The 19997-nt window shown below is 46.2% G+C and overlaps 1 protein-coding gene across 1 annotated transcript in view; it reads right to left on the reverse strand.

Moving 5' to 3' along the window:
- LOC147879980 (alpha/beta-Hydrolases superfamily protein) overlaps positions 1–19997 on the reverse strand; it is a 59218-nt gene that overhangs the window by 19418 nt on the left and 19803 nt on the right. Inside the window, exon 6 of the mRNA XM_087371808.1 lies at positions 154–261. Coding sequence (XP_087227934.1) covers positions 154–261 — 108 coding nt within the window. The remainder of the gene's footprint in view (positions 1–153; positions 262–19997) is intronic.

Consider the following 19997-nt stretch of genomic DNA (forward strand, 5'->3'; position numbering starts at 1 on the left):
GAAGAATTTGCTTCCTATATCTTAAGCAACAAAAGCATATTTGTGCAAGCACTAGATGAAAATTTCACCCCTATCAAAGCTAATAGGGACTCTGAAGGTTCAAAACTGAAAATTGATTTTACATACTAGAAGAGAGGGAATGGATATGCATACATCCATGATTGTAATAGCTGACTCCAGCAGTAGTAATTGCCCAATGGCAGCCACAGTAGTGTTCAAAGTCAAACGTGATGCCAGTTCTTCTCTTGTGAGAGTTTCAAGCTGAAGGGAACAAAGAATCCAACCAATCAATTATTCGTGATTAAGATACGGACCAGAAAAACTGAAAAAAACATTAACAGACAGGCATAACATGAAATGAAACAAAGGGAGACTGCCATGGATAAATGAAAAATGAACACAGCCATAGCTGAAGTCTAAATATGCTTGAATATTAAACACATCGCCCACCCAGCATTTAAGGACCCTGCTTGCGTTGTCACCCCAAGACTTCAAAACATACCCCAACAGGTGACACTGCTTGCGCCCTCCTAAACAGCAGCCTTCCACTCAGTTCATTTTCCTATCATCTCTTCCAATGCCATAATAAACAAAGGCATGTTCATAAAAACTCAGCCCATCTGCTACACCTGGTTCCTTCAGCTATTGTAAATCCAATGTCATTATCAATGACTGTAGGCACCCCCTCCCCCCCCCCCCCCCCAATCTCCCTTATCACCACTTAACACGGAAGCCAAGTCATGCAACCCCCTTCATCACTAACCACGGACCCGGCCTTATGTAACCCACCTTTGTCCTAGGTTGTTACAGAAATCTTCAAAACATAGGAGAGCACTTGTCCAAAGAGCCCCTAAATTGGTCTGCTGTCTGCATTTACCCAACATTTTGTATATATCACCAAGAGCCTCCTCGGCATCAAAATGTACTATAAGAAGCAAACTTTTGCAATAAGAAGAAATGGAAAGAGAGATTTGATTAAACAAAGAACCGGCATGCCACTGCTTTATCTCACAGCCAGAAACAGACAGAAACTACTTCATACAAGAAACCACGAGTCCCTGCACAGGTAAACTTGTAGTCCCTTAAACAAATTGTAAATTTTCTCATTCGACCTAATGTGAAAAGGAACAACCCCAAGGACTGTGAAAATAGGCTATTATGTGCTGCTGTTCCTGGATGGCTCTTGCTCACTCATGGAGAAATACCCTACGGAGGAACCCATCAGGGCTTTGCCACACATTCAAGGCCAGTTGGTGGGCCAATTTTAGGCCGATTCAGCTGGTTGACCCCAAGCAGCTAACATCATCCACCAAATTCGGTCTTGATGAATCAAAATCAACTAAAGCAATTAAGCCGTTTTGGGAAAATTTCAAGATATGTGCCAATGAAATACCATGTTGATTCACCTATTCATGTCCACATCACATGATCACTCCCATGCTCTAAATCCAATACATTTGTGGTCTACATGTTCATACATGCAGCCAGTGATCACTCAGTGTACCTCACATATTCTATCCCCAAATAGGCATTGGCAATATTGTCAGTAATATGTCTGCGGGGAATAAAACCATACTGAGTACTATCCAACGCATCATGCAAGCCATTAATCCGAGCCATGGTCATCTTAGCAACCAGCTTATAGCTGACAAGCACAAGAGTAATGGGTCTCCAATCTGTAAAAGACTCCATAAATGCTTTTGGGAAATAATTTCACCAAGCCTTTCTTCCAATTGGCTGGCACCTGTTGAGTTTCCCATGCATGATTCACCATATATATTGTGGATAAAACTCCACCGTGAGCCCATCCCCCTATCTTGGCTGCTCCTATCCTCTTCTCTTGGCCCAGCTCTTGGGGGCCCTTCTAGGCTCCTACCCTAGGCTGAGACCTAGACCCAACTAAACCCTAAGATGGACACAAACCTACTGATTTCTCTAGTGGGCACCAGTAAACAAGGACTGCTCTAAGGCTTCAGAGACTGGCCTATGTTGCTCGTGATTGATGAATATGTATGGTTCAGTATGGCCTGTACGAGCGGAAGATACTACTCCCACTTTGACTGTGCATCATGACAATGAGATTTTAGTACATCAAATGCCAATTGATTACATACCTCTAATTGCCTATCAATTTGCGGATGAAATGCACTGGACATCTAGAGCTTGGTGCTAAAGTTTTTGAACAGAGCCCTCCAGAGATACGAGGTTGTCGATGGTAATGGTTTGTGGCAGTCCTCCAATCGGATACCAATACTTGATAAATAAGCGGGCTACGTCTTCTGCACTGGCTGTCTGCTTGCGCAAAATAAGCATACAAAATTTGCTAAAACGATCAACAATTGTTAGACATTTAGTGTTTCGCGTACTTGCAGATGTGGGAAGGGGTTCCACAAAATACATCGTGAAGTCCTGAAAAGGACTTCCAAGGATCGGTAAGGGCTGAAGCAATCTTACCGCCTTCTAATGGGACACTTATACTTTTTGCTAGATTTGGCATCGCTGCACATAACTATACACATCCGTATTTTTTGCCAATAAAAATAGCGCTCTGTTTCTCCAATGCGCTATTGATGCCTCTAATGGCCACCTGGGCATCATGGAGCAGAGTATGCGGCTTGTCTTTGAGTACACAAAGTCTATCCTTGTAGAATAGCCACCCATCTTGATGGCTGGGAGCGAGAGTCGTGGTGAAGTGATATTGAGTCTGCTTGCGCGGAATAAGCATACAAAATTTGCTAAAGCGATCAACAATTGTTGACATTTAGTGTTTTGCGTACCTGTAGGTGCGGGAAGGGGTTCCACAAAATACATCGTGATGTCCTAAAAAGGACTTCCGAGGATCGCTAAGGGTTGAAGCAACCTTGCCACCTTCTAATGGGACACTTATACTTTTTGCTAGATTTGGCATCGCTGCACATAACTATACACATCCTCCGGTATTTTTTGCCAATAAAAATAGCGCTCTGTTTCTCCAATGCGCTATTGATGCCTCTAATGGCCACCTGGGCATCATGGAGCAGAGTATGCGGCTTGTCTTTGAGTACACAAAGTCTATCCTTGTAGAATAGCCACCCATCCTGATGGTTGAGAGCGAGAGTCGTGGTGAAGTGATATTGAGTGCTAAACATCACTGAGTCCACATACTGTGTTTTCATAGAATTAAGGTCTTTCCCTTGAACCTCAAGCACAGTGGCCCTTTCTACTATCTGAATGGATGCTTTCCTACTTAGACTTTCAGCGACAGGGTTGTTCTTTCTCGAGACATTCGATCATGCCCCGAATTGTTGAAATATTAGACTCCATTGGGGTTGTCAATCACTCCACTAGGAGCTGGGCATTGTCTGAAGCCATTTTAAGGCTCAATAGTCTATTTTGACTGTGAAAGCCCTTTCATAAAAGAACAACTTCTAGTGCTTTAATTGTTACTTCAGTCATAATCCCAAAACCATGTATTGTGATTGTGGTTAGGCAGGAAACCAGAGGGCTTGATGATGCTTGCATACTATGAGGCCTAGAGGGTTTGGGTCTAGGGTCACGCCTAGGCCTAGACATTAGTTAAGAGGTGCAAAGGGGAGCCCATGAGGGGGCTAGAAGGGTAAGGTCCCTTGTGGGACACATGGCACCAAAAGAGGAGGCCACTTTGCAAGCACTGGTGGACTTGGGGGAGGTTTCCAAAGAGATCTCCAGGGTGATGAAAAAAGAAAGAGGACTCAAGAGTTGGGGATCACTGGGAAACCGTGGCTGGGAGGAATGAGCAGAGAGCCCTCTAATTCAGTAGTTGTATCATTGGTATCAGAGCTGGAGATATTGATAAAAATTAGAGTAATCTGGTGCTGGCTTGCTGCAATTTGATGTTGAGTTCGTACGTCTGTTTGAATGTCTAAGGCTACTCTGAGCATCTGAATCGAGGACTACGCCGCCGCTGCTAAAGTACTACTCATTGTAGTACTCAAGACTCAAAAGAGCGTTGAAGCCGTGGAGAACTACAAACGATTTTGCGCTCAAAAAGGTGGACGTCATAGACGACCGTGCGGACGTATCTGCTACGGCCTAGTACTATGGGCTCGCTTCTCCACATGCTGCGCTGTTCGTCCGTCCTTGGCTTTAGTTTCATGGCGCATTAATATACTCGAGATTTCCGCTGTTGGCGCTATGTCTGTTCTGCATTCAGTCAGGGACTGAGGGACTCCAAGAGCTATACAATCCATGCTTTCACAACGAGGCTGAGTCCAGTGCCGCAGTAACGGCTTCATCTCCCCAGATAGCTTGCTTTTAAGCCAGGGCGCTGTGCGAAGTCACCAATTAACAGCTTGCTATCGGAATTGGTCCCGCAACAACGAAAATCCTTTCTCTGTGTAACGATCATCGTTTTTCCTTACAACAATTGCCACATCATTTCTAATGTTCCCCAACCTTTGACAAAAACCACCTCACTTTTCTCTTTTTTGCCCCTCTCATTTCTAAGGTTCTTGCTTCCCTTCGAGGACATCAACTACAGTGATTATGGAATTCCGTATACGAAATTCACTAAACTTGAAACTCGAACACAAAATATAGAGACATAGCTAGGAGCTATCAGTGACACATTGAAAAACCTAGCTGAAGCTATAACTAAGATAGCCGATTCTCAAAGTCCGAGTGTTGGACACCCGGGAATTCAGAAGACATATGTGCTTTTGAAAAGACAATTCTTTTGTCCTGGAATAGCTAAGGACATCCAAAATTATCTATTGAAGTGCCAAAAATGCCAGGTTAATAAGGCTGAGCGCCTTAAGGTAGGAGGTCTCCTACACCCATTGGAGATTCCTGGCAAATGGAAAAGCATCTCCATGGATTTCATTGTGAGGTTACCTAGGACACAGAGGGGGCACAACTCTGTGTGGGTAATTGTGGATCGGTTGACCAAGATGGCTCATTTTATTCCTGTTAGTGAAGATGTTAAAACTCCAGAATTAGCTAGGCTATTTGTGGAGCATATCTATAAACCGTATGGGCTACCAACCGGTATTGTTAGTGACCAGGATAGCAAATTGAACAGCCATTTTTGGAGAGTTGTGTTCAAGAGGTTAAAAACTTCATTGAATATGAGCACCGCAGATCATCCACAAAGTGATGGTCAAACTGAAAGGGCCAATCAGATCATTGGGATATGCTTCGAGCATATGTAAGTAAATGGCAAACTAATTCTGCCCATATTAGAATTTGCATATAACAGTGCCAAACATTCAGCTACAGGTTTTAGTCCATTCATGATGATGTATGGATTTCAACCAAGAGCCCCAATGATAGTGTGACTCGAAAAAGAGAAGGTTTAAGCGGCCAAAGACTTTCTTGAGGATATGAATCAAACGCTTAAGTTAGCTAAAGATAGCATAAGAAGAGCTCAAGATAGAGTACGAAGTTATGCAAACCCCTACCGTAGAAAGTTAGAGTTTGAAGTAAATGAGAAAGTCTACCTTAAGGTACCTAAATCTTCAAAATCTCTAAAGACAGGTAAATGTCTGAAGTTGTCTCCTAAGTATTGTGGACCATTCACAATACTTAAGAGGATTGGAGAACGAACTTACAAATTAGCCTTACCTGAGGGATGTAGAGTACATCCAGTTTTTCATGTTAGTAGGCTAAAAAGAAAATTAGGAGATGATGATAATCTCATTGGAAATGAAGTCCTAGTTGAACTCATTCAACCCGCATCTTTACCACATGAACCAAAAAGAATTTTAGATAGACAAGGAAGTTTCCCAATTTTGTTTTCAAGGACGTAAACCATTCTTAAGGGGAAGGGAATGTTACGTCAACCATAATCCGGGAACCATGTATTGTGATTGTGGTTAGGCGGGAAACCAAAGGGCTTGACGATGCTTGCATACTATGAGGACTAGAGGGTTTGGGTCTAGGGTCACGCCTGGGCCTAGACATTAGTTAAGAGGTGCAAAGGGGAGCCCATGAGGGGGCTAGAAGGGTAAGGTCCCTTGTGGGGCACATGGCACCAAAGAGGAGGCCACTTTGCAAGCATTGGGCTTGGGGGAGGTTTCTAGAGAGAGATCTCCAGGGTGATGAAAAAAGAAAGAGGACTCACAAGTTGGGGATCATTGGAAACCGTGGCTGGGAGGAATGAGTAGAGAGTTGTATCATTAATGCCTGGATCACACCGATAATTCTCTTTCTGTCATAGACTGAGTAATTCTTTTCGACATCATTGAGCTTTCTACTGTAGTATGACATTGCTTGCATTTGTGATGACCGGGAATATCCCAAGATGCTATTTTCATAACAGAAACTGTAGTGGCCAACTGTTGTAGCTTGTGGAAGGCTTGCAAAGCTGCACCGGTAAGGAAAATATTTTGCTGGCGTGTCTTAACCCCTCTTAATAGATCTGTTAAGGGTGCTGAAGTGATAGAGAATACGTGCATGTGGGAGCTGTAGGCCTGGCAAAGCCCTACAAAAGATCGGATCTCCTAGACTGTCTTGGGGACTGCCACGAATGCCATCTACGCTGAATTTCCCTCAGTCCGAACTCACTCTTTTTGGCATTTAGATATAACTGATTGTCGTGCAAAAGCTGGAGAGCTTTCTGCACAGCCCTTAAGTACAGCTCTGCTGTGGCTAAGAAGATCAAGATATCATCCAAAAAGATGAGCATGCACACTCCTATGTGCTCAACGAATGCCCACGACATCATTTTATTGAACATTGGAGGTGCATTTTTAAGACCGAACGGCATGACTACGAACTCGTAATGAGCTCACTCTATCGTGAACGTTGTCTTTGGGACAAAGATTCGGACCTAATGATAACTACTCTTAAGGTCTATCTTAGCAACATATTTGACACCGTTCAAGTGCTCTAAGATGTACTCTATGCGGAGCATTGGAAATTTTCTGGTTTGGCAAAGGATGAGGTGCTTCGGAAGTCCACAATGAGTAGGAGAGAAGTATTTGCTGCTTTGGGTTACATGTCTTGCGCGGGTATTTTCAGGGGCCTCTCGGCCCTGCAGCCCCCCTCTCCGCCCTGCAGCCCCCCTCTCCGCCCTGCACCCTCTCCCCTCCTCCCTGTTCCCTCGCCTCCCTCTCCGCTCTGCCCCTCCGCTCTGCTCCCTCACCGCGCTACCCTCCGCCCTCCTACAACCCCTCCCGCGCTGCCCTCTCGCTTTCCCCCTCCCACTCTGCTCCTTCGCCTCCCTCGCTGCCCCTCCGCCCCTTGCTCTGCCCCACCGCCCCTCGCTGCCCCGCCGCCCTACTCCCTTGCTGCCCATGCTCTACCCTCCGCTCTGCCCCTCCCGCGCTGCTCCCGTTTTGCACCCTCCGCCTGCAGCTCCGCCCTCCTGCAAACCCCCCTTTGCCCACTGCTGCCTCTCTCATAATGAATGGCAAAGGGATGAGGACAGGGGACTAGGCAGGAGGCCCTTCAGTCCAAATTTACATACACAAGGAGATGGGGAAGGGGAACGGTGACAAGTAGGAAACACAAAAGCAACTCAGCTTGGAGGACTTCAACAAACACAGCAACCGGAGCGGTCTGACAGTGGACAGCACTGCGGCCCAGAAGAAAGGGGCCCACCCAAAGCCCATGCCGCTCACCACAGCCTCGACCTCTATGGTTACCACCACTATTTCGCCACCATCATCCACCTCATCATCTACGCCACCTCTCTCCTCCCCCTCTCCTACATCATCATCACGAGTCTCCTCCCTAGTAGCCCCATCACTAGCCCCACCAGCCACAGCTCCACAGTACTTTTCCCTCGTATCCCATCTACCTCTCAGTCAGCCATCCTTCATCGCCTCGTCCGGCCTTGCTACTCCTACATACCACTCCCCCGCCCAGATCACCTTGTCCCCACCCTCAGTACAACCTCAGCAGCCCACCTTCATTCCAACCCCTCTCGAGACCCAGTTCCCACCTGGACCAGGATATCTTAGGCCCCCACTAGATGCTTGGGACTCCCTATTGGCTGAGATACACAGCATCCAAGCCCATCAGGCAGATCTGACACATTACACTCAGGAGCAGGCCCGATACACCCAGGAGCAAGCCCGCATTATACACGAGCAGGGCACCCTTATCCAGGGGCTCAGACACGACATCACACAGCTTCGAGAGGAGCTCGGGACCCTGAGAGCAGCGCCTGGAGGGACCCTAGTCACAGAGATGGAGGCACAAATAGCCACGATACAATCGGCTATAGCAGAGACGACTAGGTGGGTGGACGTGGCGAAATGGGAGCCCGCAAAGGCAACCGTTTCAGCCGCCATACAGGAGTAGCAACAGAGGGCTTTGAAGGCCCTCAACATTCAGATACGAGGGATCACGCGAGACAACACCAGCACCACGATGACGCCCATGGAGGAGGCGATCGCCTTTGTGACCACCACCATGGGGGTCCCCGACCATGGCATAGAGAGAGCATGGCGTGTTGGGAGAGACCCCAACCGAGAGCAGCCCCTAGTCATTCGCTTCAAAGATTCACATGCTCGACTAGCGACACTCCGACGTCGAGCCGCTCTACGAGAGTACCCCACCCTGTCCATGGATGAGGATTTGACACCACTACAGATTGAGGAGCGACGAGTTCTTCTCCGGCAGCGGGATGTTGCCCGTGAGGAGCTGCTGAACATCTTGTACAGCAAAAACTCTAAGAATTTTTTGCAAAGATTCCTTGAGCGTAGGTCTCCATCACTCCTCCCCGACACGAGAGTTTGGCACACATATGCACGCCATCTTTATGATGTCTCACACCAGCCTACTCCAGATCTCATACACACCCCTCGCCCCACCACTTGCACGTTGTTCACCAAAGGGGGAGTCAAGGACACGACATTGAAACTGCACAATGGCCGAGCTAAGGACCACGAGGGGCTATGCACTGAGTTTATCGCATATGGGATCGACACATTAGCCCCGATCCTAGCAAAGCTATTCAATGACGCTGTTTGCCTTGGCTTCCCTCGCACTTGGACACTCAACACCATCACCCCCATCCACAAGGCAGGAGATCCCATGGACCCAAGTAACTACAGGACTATCATGATTGGACATGTGATGTCCAAGATCTATGCAACAGTATTGGATGCGTCGATCAGCCTGTCCGGAGAGATGAGAGGACTTAGAGCAGAGGGTCATGCCGGATTCAGGCGAGACCATGGGACTATGGATCACATACTCACACTCAGGAGTGTCATAGAGGAGGCCAAATCACGGAAGGAGACGGTATATTGCTCCTTTGAAGATTTCTGCAAAGCCTTTGGCACAGTACCTCGAGCTCGACTCATCACACGCCTACAGGCACTGGGATTTGATCAAGAGATCATCTGGGCAGTCATGGCACTTTATGAGAGAGTCTCAGGCCAAGTTCGGACAGGCGCACGTTGGATAGATGAGATCTTGAGTACCATAGGGGTCAAACAGGGTTGTCCCTTATCACCAACCCTATTTGGCCTCTACATCGATGAGCTTGAGACTTTCATGGGGGCTTCCGGAGGGAACGGTTGCTCACTTGCCGAGATCATCATCAGGATTCTTCTTTATGCAGATGACGTGGCACTCTTGTCGTCCACACCCGAGGGGCTCCAGTGACACCTGGATGCACTGCAAGCTTTCTGTTTATCCCATGATTTGGAGGTCAACCTTGGCAAGGCCAAGGTCATGATCTTTAACACCTCTCGAGCAAACATGCAACGGAAGCAGTTCACTTTTGGTGGGTCACCAGTTGAGATCATATCCTCATACACTTACTTGGGGGTCATCTTCTCTAACCCGATCTTCACGATGAGACCAGCGATGCAAGCCAGACTGAGTAGGGGATACGCCTCACTGGCTCAGCTAGAGAGACAATGCTTCCACTCCCACTTCTAGGACCCTCGGACCAAGGCTCTTCTCTTCTCAACTCCTTAGTCCGACCAGCCGGTATGATGGGATATCTCAAGGTGTATGCCCCAGGCACACCTCGGTTTCTATGTGTGTGTGCTAGAGGCACAATTAGGTGCCCATAAGCACTGTTAGGTGGTGGTAGAAGCCACATAGGATGATTGAGAGAATCTAGGAGTTGATTGAGGAGATGATTGTGGAGCTCAGAGGTCATCAGTGATGTCAGTGATCATGTAAGAGGTGCCTACTTAAGGACCTCACCTTTCTTCATTCCATAAGCAAGAATTCTCAGTTTGTGTTTAGTCCATGCTTTCCTTTCAGTTTCCTAACATGGTATCAGAGCCCTTTGATCCTCCTTGAGCCCATTTGTGCCACATCATCTTCTTCTTCTTCATCTTCACCATTTCTTCCCTTACTTCCCAGATCTTGCTAGAGCTTGTTCTCCCTCGTTTCTCCGCCATTCTCCAAGCCCTTCCTGCTGGAGATACCCCTCGTATGGGCCAACTTCCACCTGCAAGCAATTGAAGAAAGGGCGTCGCTGCTGGTCGCCATTCCCCAAATAGCGCATTTTTTCGTCATTTTTCTGTTGCAAAATACTCCCTGCCTGCTGCACCATTGCTCGAGCCCTCTTAGGAGTAGATGGGTGACCTCAAGACGAACATTTTGAGTCACTTTGCAGCCCATTTGGTTCAGTAACGAAGGAGAAAACGTCAAAACACAGGTTCAGCCTGCAGCCACTCCCCCGGGCAAAACAGCGCACCATTTCGCCCCACCTCTGTGCTGGATCTTCTCCTCAATGAGAGCTTTCTTTTGCTCCAGAAAGCCCCTTGAGTGCTTCACTCTGTTGCTCCAATTTCGGCCTCCAGCCTCGGACTGCTCAATTTGGGGATAACTGTGATCTCTCTTTCCACTTGCAACTATTTCCAGAGGTTTCATGATAGAAAGTTCTGAAATTATATCAGTTATCTTTTTTCTTTAGGATGTTTGATCTAGAGCACATTTGAGTTGCACCTTTGGAGCACCTTCCTGCAGTTTGACAGTTTTACAAGCATATGCATAAAAAAATTGTGGTCAAAGGTCAGCATTTCTTCAAAGATTTGACTGTCAAAGCTGCATTTATTATTGCTTGACTATATCAGATCAGTTTGACAGAGATCTACCGTCTCATGGCACCTTCATTTGACTCCAAGTACAAGAAAAAGATGAAGGTCAGATACCTAAGATATGCTTCTCTACACAACTATGGAGATGACAAGATAATTGTTCTCTCAAAGGATATGATTTTCAGATCCAATTTTTTTACTTCTTTTATCATGGTACCATCTCATAAGGCATTATAAGGCACTAGACACTGCCCATTTTGGGTTAGACCCTCTCATGGCTGGCTTATGCAAAATATGTGGAAAGCCAAATCATAAAGCAATGTCTTGATATGCTACAATGGAAGAGAATCCCAACATGGCTTCCTTGCTGCAGATTGCCAAGATAATGGTTGCCAAAAAGGAAGCAACTTCAAAACCAGAGACTGCCAATCTACTTTCAGTTGATGTGCCTCCACAAGATGAGGCATCCTATGAAGATTATGCTTTTTGAATCATCCCATATATCCTCCAGATCTCTCTTTTTATGTTGAGTCAAGGCACTCAACCTGGATAGTCCTCCAAAATGAATGAAATAAACTATTGTGTGTTTTGTAAACACCTCTCTTCACCATATGATGTAGGCCATGTGTATGTGTTTTGCTCCATGGTACCTCCTGCAGACATTGTGTGCATGTACATGCAGGGGAGATAACCATTGGAAGGTCTTTTGTATCCCTTTTGTTTACTTCACACCCTTGGGAACCCCTTGCTAGCATGAGAACCTGGCCATAGATTTATCCTTGACCACCATGAGATGGCATGAGAAACTATGAGACTAGATGTATCCTTGACATAGCCTGAGGCATTCCCTTGAGGGGGGGTATGATGGGATATCTCAAGGTGTATGCCCCAGGCACACCTTGGTTTCTATGTGTGTGTGCTAGAGGCACAGTTAGGTACCCATAAGCACTGTTAGGTGGTGGTAGAAGCCACATAGGATGATTGAGAGAATCTAGGAGCTGATTGAGGAGATGATTGTGGAGCTCAGAGGTCATCAGCGATGTCAGTGATCATGTAAGAGATGCCTACTTGAGGACCTCACCTTTCTTCATTCCATAAGCAAGAATTCTCAGTTTGTGTTCACTCCATGCTTTCCTTTCAGTTTCCCAACACGGTATGTATGGCATCCCTTGTTGGGGACCTGACATGTCGGAGATAGAGTGGACACGAGTGGAGTGCCTGCAGATCCTTATGCTCTCACGGATGATCCGCGGGGAACCATCATCTGTACCACATCACATCATTCAAGCGATGTCAGTGATCGTGTAAGAGGTGCCTACTTGAGGACCTCACCTTTCTTCATTCCATAAGCAAGAATTCTCAGTTTGTGTTCACTCCATGCTTTCCTTTCAGTTTCCCAACACGGTATGTATGGCATCCCTTGTTGGAGACCTGACATGTCGGAGATAGAGTGGACACGAGTGGAGTGCCTGCAGATCCTTATGCTCTCACGGATGATCCGCGGGGAACCATCTGTACCACATCACATCATTCAAGCCGAGTTTGGTGCTTCTCCACTCCAACTAGATGCAGCCTTTCAGACCATCACATATCTACACCGGGTTAGATCATATGGGGAATGCACATCAGGGAGACGGAGGTTGCCATGGTTGGCTCTCGATTCCTCCATGAGGTTAGCAACAGAGGGAGACAAGTGATGCTCGTATGCACGGACTCACAGATGGTTTGTGAGACTAGGGTTTCACATCGATAGGATACCTCCTTTTCAGTACAATTTAGATGCCCCTCTCCCACCCACCATCCCTATCGGGCCACACACCAACCAGGTCATTCGAGAGGATCTCCTACAGCTACACACCTTTAGGACCTGGTTGGAGCCGAGGGAGCTTCCAGTGAAGCTGAGTTTCTACAGAGATTACTGCCTTCGTGTTTCGGAAGAGGGATTCATCACACCACCGAGGTACACTGAGCTTCATATGCCTCACTCACTACGGATCTCCATCGGACAATTTCGGGTATCATCACACCGCCTCCGCATAGAGAGCGGCAGAGCAGAGGGGATCCCTAGGGAGCATCGCATATGCACATTGTGCGACTGTCATGAGGTTGAGTCGGAGGAGCATTTTATTTTCAGGTGCCCAGTGTACTACGAGATTTGAGGTCGCTACCACTATCTCTTCAGAGACGGTGGCTCCGGGCTCCTTTCCAGATTCCTCGCCTACCCAAATCAGAGATGCCTTACGGCCTTCATTCACGAGGGGGTTCGACACAGAGAGTACTTACTCAAGCGGCGGGGCTTGGCCACACCATCAGACACCTCTCAGAGCAGGATCAAAGAGTTCTTCCCATCGAGTGACATTGATCGTCCAATCTCTAGCCACAGACCAGACAGAGACCCCGGCCTGACGACCGCAACACGGCACATGAGACATTGAGGGGACACACATATCACTCTGGGGGACCTCCCGTCATTGTTTAGACCCGGGATACGTCCCACGGGAGTCATGGTGGCTCTGGTCTTGCGTCGAGCTTCCTCCAGGAGACCAAGACGCACGGCACCCCTTGATAGACGCCAACGTCCGATCACCGGCTATGCACCAACCAGGGCAACATGACATATGGAGGATTCCGCTCCACTCCAGTGTTTTTTCTTTTCATTGTCACACCCAGATGTATTCGATTAGGTATGATCAATCTTAGGATTCAATACGGGTGATGATGCTCGTTTAGTAGCTCCACCCTTACTGTGATTTGTATCAGGTTTTCTTTCAGTCTCATAGACCCATCGGTCTTCCGAAGACTCTAATAAAATTTCTTTCATTCTTTCTTTTTCTCCTCTATTACTCCATTATGCTGGTCTGCGTGTCCTTTCCAAATCTTTGCAAAACCATGCATTCGTGGTAGTCAAGTTGGATTACAAACCGAAGCTCTAATACCAATGTAACATGCAACGGTTAATGATTGTGTAATCGCAGCGAGACCTTTAAATCAGATTGTGAGGCGTATGCGTATGCACCATAGAGAGGAAGAGAGAAAGTTTTAGGGTAAGAGACATCTCTCAGCTTTCACACAGTTTTCTCAAGCTCAATATATCTCAGTTTTCCATTCTCCCTTCACCTCTCTCACTCATTCAGCTCCGCTACATGCCCGGGGACCGCACAAGCCTCTTCAATAGCCTTGCACACTGGTCTCTACATTTACCATGCGGGTAGCATCAGCACGCCTTGGTCGAGATTTGGTTGTTTCTCAGGCATTTGTGGATCAGCTCTCAGTGTCGAAGGGTCATCCTTGGAGTTGCATTCCGTGCTCTCTGAAGAAGTGGCATTTGTATTTCTTAAAGTATAAAGCAAATCCTTCCCTGTTTGGGGAAAGGGGCCTTGCACTAAGGGACCCATGGAGCTAAAGAGAGCTGAGAAAGAGCTGAAAACTGGAAAAGGAAAGCTGCTGAAGGAGAACCCCACCGAGCACGGGCTATGGTGCTGCGTAGGCACCCTCCTAGAATCTCCAAGGGGACTGCTGAGTATCATGCTGTCCTGCAGGGAATTCTGGAGGGTCTAGAGGCTGCTCAGAGGCTGTTAGCTGAGGGCAACTGGATGGAAAGTGAGGCTGCTGGCTGTCCCAAACCAGCATAAAACAGCCTGGTTGGCGCCCCTCCCTAGGCAGCTTTTAGGGCTAACTTTAAGGCACAACCAGCCAGCCCTAAAAGCTTCAAGAGGGTATGCAGATGGTAGAGATTGATTCCGCCAAGTCTTGGAGGATGGTTTGCATAAAGCGTCAGCTCCCCCACGCTGGTATGGTCCATTCTCTAGGACAAGGATGCCCTTGAGGATTCAGTTTTGGCATCAAGCCCTCGGATCCTTCTGCTCCACTCACTATAGAGTGGGGCTAGAAGGTCTTCTGCAGCCAGAGACAGATGGAGACCCAAAGATGGATGGGGCCCTTGGGCAAGGACTGGACCATTGACCTAGCGCTGGTCCGGACGGGTCGCGGTGACATCTATGGTTATGAGGCACAGCAGCTTGGACTTCCTCGAGAGAGCAAAATTGGATTGAGCAACAGGTGCCCTAGGAGGTCATCTCCAGATTTTGATTGTGCTTGTGGACCAGCTATACGCCATGGAAGATTACATATTAGTTCTGTATGGTTGCCCATGGAAGGTTGCCCATTGATCCTTGGCTGCAGCAAATGCGTATTGATGGAAAATACCACCACTGCATGGATAGTGATCTACAGACGATCCCACATTGTCTTAATTGCAGCACAGAAGATCTAGCAGGGACCCTACGTATCATAGCTAGAATGCAGAGGATTTGGAAGGAGCCCACTGGATCACAACGAAAACGCATAGGATGCAGCCAGACTTCACTTGGGGTATGGCAGTGAGGCTGACGAAGGGGTGTCGTGCCTTCTCCATAGACACGGTCTTGCCAGTTTATAAGATCCAAGGACAAAGGGTCTTTCAGATTAAGGCATAGGACGTGACGACTCCTTCCTAGCAACGTCTTGTGTCATCGTCAAAGGACAATTTATGGGAGACAACGTCCAGCACCACTGCTTGGAACATCTAGGTCCCCCCATTGCAGTTTGGTGATGGGCGGCCAGTAAGTCCCCCCGGCAGCCAATCTTGAGAGGCATATGGGAGTATGGGACATCAAGATCTTGGATGACTGCTGAGAGGCACATGCGCTTCTGCAAAGTTTGGCCTACAGGTGTCTTATATCCTATGTGCTTGACTTATTGTGAAAGTTCCATAGCAACAGGGCTTGTATTTATCTATCACATGCAGCATCCCATATACCATTGGTTTTCCATGGATTTTGCCAAGCTTTCAAATTTATATGCCTAAACCTTTTGTGTCAAAGCCAAGTCTTCTCATTATCCTCAAAATCACCATAATTTTTTTCCATTTGCTGCAATAACATCGTGCACGGTCCGTGAGACTCATCACCTAAATGATGTGGCTGCCTCTACTTCTATTCTTCTGCTCTCTCTCCTCTTCCTCTGCCTCTACCTCTACCTCTACAGTAGTTCCTTACCCATATCAGCCCTTTTCTTTTAGCAATCAGAAGCTCAATGACCTTAAAGCCTTGTCTTCTGTACCTTTTTCAAGATTGGCACTAACCAATATTCGGACCTTGAAGGTTGCTCCCTTGCAGTAAGACTTGACACATTGCTGACATGTATGATTCAGCCCATTCAAAAAAATATGTACCAAGTTTGCATCTACCAATTTCTCTCCCTTTTGAGTAATTTCATTTTTAATCTCTTTCACTTTGGAGCTATAATCCACAATGGATTCTACTCCACCCTACCTCAGGGCACAAAGCCTATTTACAAGGTTAATGTTGTAAGAATATTTTTGGCTGCATAAAGAAGGCAGTTTTACAATTCTCAATTTGTGAGACTAACACGTAACAGACAAATTAATCAAAAGCAAGAGCCTTTTTTGCACTTCTTTCATATCCTTGATCTCCTTCTCACCCTCACTAGGTTTAATCACTATCCCTGCAACCAGTTACTATACCCCACGAATCAAACGCCAGAAGACAGTTTTTGACCACATGCTTCCAAGTGTGGTAATTGGAAGCTCTGTCTAATTTGTTGACATCACTTATGGTTTGATCTATCATAGATGACACGATTGATCAAAAATTGATCAAATTTCACTTAGCTGCTGTGACATGAGGTTGGGGGTAATAAACTTCACGCACCTCTTCACTTCCTGCTGCTTTCGAACTGACAGCCAAAGATATTTATCATTGAGAATGGGACATTAGAAAACAAACTTTTATGCCAAGATACCACACCATACTTTCCTCCCTCAGATGAGAATGAAGATGGTAACATTCCAAGTGATGTTGTAATCAAGCATAGGAAGTAGGAAAGGATCAGCAGAGGCCATAATCTCAGCGAGCCGGTCTGCGCCGAAAAGAAGAGCGATACGTTGTTGAAAGAAGATCTTGCGGCTCAACATGACATGAACTGATATATATCGAGGAGTTTGAAGGGGCTGATTAGGTCAGATGGGTAGATTCCGAGGAAACATTGCACCTCCTTCATAGACACCTTTACACTTAGCTCAAAACACTCTACGAACTGTCATTAGACACAGAGGCCTATAACTTTCAGTAGAGACATGATATCAGGGAATCAAGCACACAAAGAGATGCGCCTTGAGATGGGCTTCGCGCTGATATAAGTCTCATTGAAAACAGACAGACGGTTGAAGAGATATGGACAGTTTACTGGAAGGGGGTAAAAATTGTTATGAAAACAGACTGTCAAACACAGAGACTCATAACATTTTGCAGCAATATCTGATTCAAGATCTAAGAATATACAGACATGCGCCTTAAAGAGAGCTTCGCGCTGATATATGTTTCGTAAGAAACAGAGAAGTAGCCAAAAAGTTATGGACAGTTTACTAGACGGGGGTAAAAACTGTCATGAAAACAGACTGTCAGACACAGAGACTCATAACTTTCTGCAACAGTATCTGATTCAAGATCTGATCATATATAAACATGCGCCTTGAAGAGAGCTTCGCGCTGATATAAATTTCATTACAATCGGACTATTGAGCAGAAAGTTATGAGCAAAACACTAACAAGGGGTCAAACTGTCATGAAAACTGCCCTCCACCCACGCTAATTTCGCCTGAGCAGGATGCTCCCTCAAGACTCCACCTTCATCAACGATCCACCCCTCATAGATTTCGCCTAGAAGAGGGGAAGAAGTTTGCATGGTGGCTCGGGAAACAGAGGGACCATGTGTGCACAGTGAGCGGCCGAATAGAAAGAACTTTCAAGGCTTTAAAAGAGAAAAGGGACGAGACACTCAAGAGAGAGAGAAACTAAAGTGACCTTCATTACAAATAGAGTGAGAATCCACTTCAACACTACAAACACAAAGGAGAAGAAGAGGTTTCATACATACAAGAGGGAGCAAAAGCTCCAAGACTACTTATAGAGAGAGAATAACTAGAGAGAGATGGACCCAAGAGTCTACATAAGAGAATATCTATAAGAGGGAGAGAAGGCTCATGGAAGAGGCTTGGGGAGACTAGAACTACAGCAACATAAGGCCTAATGGTGGAAGAGATTGATGAACAAGGGAGAGAAGGGCTCCTTTTATAGAGATTTTGTTACCCTCCTTCACCCATTTACAATTGCTGCCTGTAGATTCCTTTCCCCATCAATCACATAAGCACGTATGTCACAATCCATGTCCTTTTTGGCTACTCTTGCCATGTGTCCCATGAAAAGATGCTCAAGACTCTTAAAATATTGAGAAAGTCAAGAGTCTCCTCACATGGAGCCCATAGGGACCCTCTCTTTTCCACATGTCCACATCCTCCTTATTCCACATAGGAGTTCTAGAAGGATTCCTCTTCACTTCACACTCCTCCACATGCCTTCCACACGCTTGGCATGTGGCCTCTCTTATATTATTGGAACACATGGACATGAGCCCACCTCTTTATATGACTCACTCTTCCTATTTCTAAAAAACTCATAATATCCCATACACAAATAACTCTCACCCCATACCAAGGTATTTATAATTCATACCTATGGTATTTACAATGAGCCATTCCACTCATCCTCTCAATCCCATACAATATCATAGAAAATAGAAATACGTGAGAGCCGCTAGGCTATCACTTGATACTCAAACTCTTATCAAACATAGAGAAAAACAATATCAATGCCAAGTTAAAAATATCAATTTTTGGCGTCACATCTTTCCCCCCCCAGCAGATCCTCTCTAGTACAGAGAGGCTCTGCTGGCCCTCAAGGTGGTCGAGCATAGAAGAATTTAAGGCGATACTCATTGGTGCATTCGGGTATCACCATGCCATCAACATCCTCAAGCTGATAGGTTCCATTCGTGACATTCATAAACATCCTTATAGAGGCGTGGCCAAAAGTAACCAATCTCTGCTTCTGTTGTGGAGTTAACCCTCGAGGAAACATGCCTTCTTCCACATATTGCTGAACATCTTGTAGTTTTGGCCATCCAGTGTGTACCCAAGAAACCACCCCCCGGTCTGGCACTACAATGGCTTTAGCTAACTCATCTACCCTTTGATTTTCTTTTCTGTTTATATGAACAAACTTACAAAAATCGAAGCGACTACATTGTGCCATAGCCTTTTGATTAAACTCCTTCAAATGAGGACTTCTTGTCTGGTAATGCCCTTGCATTTGCTTTATAATAAGCTGAGAATCTCCTCTTACTTCCAATTCTTTAACTTGACTTTGAAGACAACCCTCCAAACCAAGAATCAAAGCATTATACTCAGCTGCATTGTTAGTTGTGATACCTGAAAGCTCTTGTCCTCTTGCCCATACCTCTTGACCTTCAGGATTCATCAAGACTATCCCCCAGGCTCCTTGTTGGCATGAAGGACTAAAAGCCCCATCAAAATACAAAACAAAAGCTGTTGGTGGTGTATCCCTTTCATCTTTAATGTTCTCCTTGCATTTCTTTTCTTCTCCTAGATCCTCCCGCCCTGTGAGAAAATCTGCCATAGTGGACCTAGTGGTATTTTCAGTGACAAAAGAGAAAGAGAACTCTTGAAGCTCTGACAACCATTTTGCAAATCTCCCCCCACGATTAGGCTTGCGAACTAGATATGCTAATACAGACTGAGAGGTAAGGAAGAAAAATGGTCGAGGTAATAAATAGGAGCGAAACTTTCTGATGGAAAACACCAAAGAGAGAGCTTGCTGCTCCATTTCTTCATACCTTGTTTCCACATCTGTAAGCTGTCGGCTGGCATAATAGATGGGTTGCATTCTACCTGCCTCTCCTTTTTGTAACAATACAGCACCAACTGAATGCAAAGATACACTTGGATTTACATAAAAGTCTTGAGACCAATCAAGGGGCTTCAATATTGGGCCCTTACTCATGGCCTCCTTAAGTAGCTGGAAAGACTCTTGTTGCTCCACACCCCATCGGAAAGAAACTCCTTTTCTTGTCAACAAGTTCATGGGATGCACTATCTCTGTGAAATCATCA

Source organism: Dipteris shenzhenensis, chromosome 33 (assembly GCF_047967505.1).
Source record: "Dipteris shenzhenensis isolate YYH24624 ecotype China chromosome 33, Dip_SZ_1.0, whole genome shotgun sequence".
NCBI lineage: Eukaryota > Viridiplantae > Streptophyta > Polypodiopsida > Gleicheniales > Dipteridaceae > Dipteris > Dipteris shenzhenensis.